This window comes from Gymnoscopelus microlampas, assembly GCF_963454915.1.
Source record: "Gymnoscopelus microlampas genome assembly, chromosome: 5".
Classification (NCBI taxonomy): Eukaryota; Metazoa; Chordata; class Actinopteri; order Myctophiformes; family Myctophidae; genus Gymnoscopelus; species Gymnoscopelus microlampas.
In genome coordinates, this window is record NC_139942.1 from 12,124,149 (window position 1) to 12,128,398 (window position 4,250).

The 4,250-nt window shown below is 41.9% G+C and overlaps 1 protein-coding gene across 1 annotated transcript; it reads right to left on the bottom strand.

Annotated features, from left to right (window-relative positions):
- Window positions 1-388: 388 nt before the first annotated feature.
- Window positions 389-2,415, bottom strand: LOC311044648 (vitelline membrane outer layer protein 1 homolog). The gene is made up of 3 exons (XM_084056360.1): window positions 2,246-2,415; window positions 1,568-1,674; window positions 389-996 (listed from the first exon to the last, which is right to left on the bottom strand). The coding sequence occupies exons 1-3, from the start codon at window positions 2,399-2,401 to the stop codon at window positions 702-704; spliced, it is 558 nt and encodes a 185-aa protein (XP_083912486.1). The 5' UTR covers window positions 2,402-2,415; the 3' UTR covers window positions 389-701.
- Window positions 2,416-4,250: the final 1,835 nt, after the last annotated feature.

Sequence of the window (4,250 nt, forward strand, 5' to 3'; positions counted from 1 at the left end):
TGTGATAAGGAACCTGTATGCAGACGACATGTACACTCTTCAGAAATGTTTGTTGTGAACAATGAGGCTTTGTTACAGACAGGCAGCAGGCGCATTTTACGAAGGAAATGGGGTGTTATATTGCAACGCACTGTACTGTGTACTGTATGTGTGTGTGTGTGTGTGTGTGTGTGTGTGTGTGTGTGTGTGTGTGTGTGTGTGTGTGTGTGTGTGTGTGTGTGTGTGTGTGCACAAATGAAATGCATGAGATTGCGCCACCGTGGCACCAAATTGCTGTTTCGATTAAGGGCCGCTAAAATATCTACACATTCTAATTAATGAACATTTAATGCATGTTCTAACTATCTCTAAATATGTGTCAAACATCAAAGAAACATAATTACAAATATTTGCCTTTTGAATGCCATTTAATTTAATAATTGAAACATTTATGTTTCAAATGATTTGTATGTAAGAGAAAAAGAGAAAAAATGCATTTACTAGTTACTACACATGAACACCATTCATTAAAATGCTGAAAATATGCTATAACATTTGTTTAATCAACAGCTGAGTAAATGTTTATGATTGTTTTTTAATTAATTGTTATATATTGTACAGAGTTACCCAAGGAAAGATTGCCCTATAGGCGTCTCTATCAATATACCACAGACAGTGAGAGAGTGACAGAGTTTGACAGTGAGAGCAGATAATTATCTCCTTTAAGAACAGCAACGAAATTGCACATCGTTTAGTGCAGTGTCATCACCAACTTGCCTCTTCTCCACGCTTGTCCTGATGCCACAGATTCCTGTGCTGCAAGTGGAGCTCCAGCTCCCCCAGTCACCCCAGCTGAGGTCAGAAGAGCCTTGGAGCAACTTGCCGTCGTCGCACCTGAAGTTGACGTCATTGACGGCCGTGTCATCCCCGGCACCCTGGTTAGACTCCACATTCAGCTGGAAAGCTACCAGCTTACCTCTGTTGTGGCACCGGTGGTCAGACCGCCAGTAACCCCAGCTAGGAGAAAAGAAAAAAAGGGGAAAAAAACATAGGAACCCTTTTATTCGTTGTTAATGTGTAGAAAGTATACTGAAACAAACAATAGAATGGCAACATTTTTGTCCTGAAACTTTAAGAAAATTGAAGTGGTAAAGGGACACAAGAACCTTGCATCACCAGGCTTTCCACCACCGAGGAAAGCCTGGTATTCATTCTAAAACTGAGCCGTGTGAATGTCGCATTGTTTTTGTTCCCCACATAATGCAAATCAATTAGTTTAGTCTCGCTAGTCGTGCTACGACTTAGAATAAAAGATGGATATGCCAAACGATTATTAAGAAAAGAAACAAAACAATTATACCAAACTAAACACATTTTAAACTAGGGGAATCATTTTGGAGGTGCACAGCACGTTTGATTCCGGTCGTGGGTTCCGGCCGCCTGATGCCATAAAGTTATTTTCGCTCCAGACCGGATCAGAAAAACGAAAATGGTATTGATCCCAGGCTACAGACACAAAAGACTCTGTACCCATGTGTTGTTTTTGACACAAAGCCTTGTGGTGGTCTGAGGTGATTATTATACTTACTATCCGCGATGTGATGTCACGGAACCTGTATCACCGGTCCTCCTCATACATAGCAGTTTGATGCCATTCACTGCTGTGTCATCACCTCTGCCCTGTCTGCCCTCCACCTGTGAGAGACATGCAGACCGAGAAGAGCATAGAAACAGTGGTTCTCAAACTTTTTTCATGTCAAGGACCCCAAAATTATTATGTATTTGGCCCCCATCTGAAAAAATATTTTGTGCCAGGGACCGAAATACAAGATTTGTGTTGTTAAAATGTTTCAAAAATATATTTTCTTTTTTCAACAAAAAATAATAAATAGTAGATCCAACTATTTACCCATTGCTTCCCTGCTTGGTAGTTGGCACTCACTATCAAAGGTTGGAATGGGGGTAAGTCCCATACTAGTGTCATGTCCATTATGTGTATAATAATATCATAAGTGTCCTGTTCTTCCAGAAATAAGTTTAATAAGTAATACTGCTCCAATGCAACGCTGCCGGTGTTATCTACCCGGAAATACATGTTGGTTGTTTGGTTGTGGTGATGTCATGATCGATGATTCGGCTATGCATATTCTTCTTATCAGTGAGGGGGAAACATTTAGCATTCAGTAGCAAAGTAATAAAACAAAAAGAGTGTGAAATGGAATACAGTAGTACATTAAACTGTAATGTAAGAAGTAGATTTTCTCACCCGAATGCTGAAGCCTCCAGCGTATGTGCCATGTGGGCAAGACTCCCACATGGCAGACCAAGTACCCCAATGTTGTCCATTATCGACCGAAATTGTTCCCCCTTCCGTCAGGGAGTTTGTAGAGAGAGCGAAAACGAGCAGGAGGGTCAGGAACATTGCTGCACTCTCATGTTTAAGTTGAAATCGTCTCGGTTTTTATAATGGCTGGCTGGGCTCATGTAGCCTGGTAAACCCTCCCTCCGGAAATCTGCAATATTGGCTGTGGGCTGGAGTTGGGCGGGAGTAATACCGTTGACTGACAACCCCTTCAGCCAATGATCGTTGTTCCCCTTCAGCCAATTGCAGTGAGATGGTTTTGAGATGGCCATGCCCAAAATAGGTTGCCTTATTCGGATACATGCTTGTCACTGCCCGCCCCTGCCGGTTCTCTGAATTTGTATTTTTAAATAGGCTCTGTCATGATTAATTGACCACATATATGAAGTTAAACAACTAAATTCTATCCAAACAATATCTTATAAGTAAATTCTGTGCCTCAAAAAAGACGTTTGAGAGCGTTTTAAAACCGAAAGTAAGAAGTGAAGACAACGCACAACAACAATGGCTGCCGTTTGTCTTTTGTCGGCTGCACTCAGGCTGCACTCGGCTTCATTCGGGCTCACTCGAACTCGCCACCTGATTGGCCAACTGTCGCTGTCGATCACAGAACGATGAGCGACGACGCTGATAGGCTCGTCCATTTGGTGTACGGGCTAGAAACGCCCAGACAAGCCTTCATGCCAGATAATCCAGTGCCTGGCCTGTAGACCTGTTTGCAATTTGGTTGTTGGGGGAATTTCTCACTTGAACTGAGTCTGTGGGTTCATAGACATGACAAATCACAGAGGTGCTTGTCCGCCATAGTGCCACGAATGGCGCAATGGCCAAATCAAATATGGCCGCCATCGGCTATAATGAAAATCCATTTTTTTTGTTTTTGAGTGTATATACACATGTAATGCCTCCATTTCGACTAATGTGGGTGTGTGAAATTCATTTCTGATATTGTTATGACCATTTTGGGTGATTTTGACCTTGAAAGGACATAGTCAATGTAATTTTGCTATTCCGAAGACCTTGGCCATAACCCGGCCATTGTTCGGGGTAAAAACAGGTGCAACTAGAAAAAGTGCTCCTCGGAGCACAGGTCTCCGCCAGGTCAGGTAGGCTATTGTGGCCTCCTGGTGGCGCTATAATAGGCCAACGTGAAAAGGGTGCCATTTCTTCTTAGGCCTTGCACGACAATCAGACTGACTGCATTCATGATTTGAGGCATTTTGTTAAAAACATGTGTTTCGCTAAATTAGACCTATTGGTGGCGCTATAATAGGCCAATGTTAAAAGGGTGGCATTTGTTCCTCAACATAGTGTGAATGTGCATGCAAAGTTTGAGCGCAATTGGACGGTGCGTTCATGATTTGCGGAATTTTGTTCAAAACAAGCCAATAATGCAAACTTTAGATGTCAATCTTAGCCAATCAGTATGGAATATAAAAAATCAAACACATCCATCGTGATCACATGACTATAGAGATCATGTGTACCGATTTGCGTGAAATTTGGATAAAATTGGAAGGAGTAGTATAACAAATTTTGTTTTACATAAGTCGGCCTCCTGGTGGCGCTATAAAAGGCAGATATGAAAAATGCAGGGCAAAGGTTTTTCCTTGACCTATAGGGAGTGTGCATACAAAGTTTTACACAGATCGGTGCAATTATAGGTAAAAACACGAATCGGCCTGTTATAGCGCCACCATGAGGCTGATTTGAAAATGTTCAAATGGTAGTTCTTCCTCGGCCTAATGGGAATGTGCGTGCAAGATTTCACGGAAATTGCATGCTGTGTTCATGATTTGAGGCATTTTGTTCAAAACGGAGCACTCCTGCAAACTTTGCAAGACATTTTTAGCCAATCAGGATGGAATATTAGAAATCTGAAAGACCCGTTTCGTTTAATGACAATAGA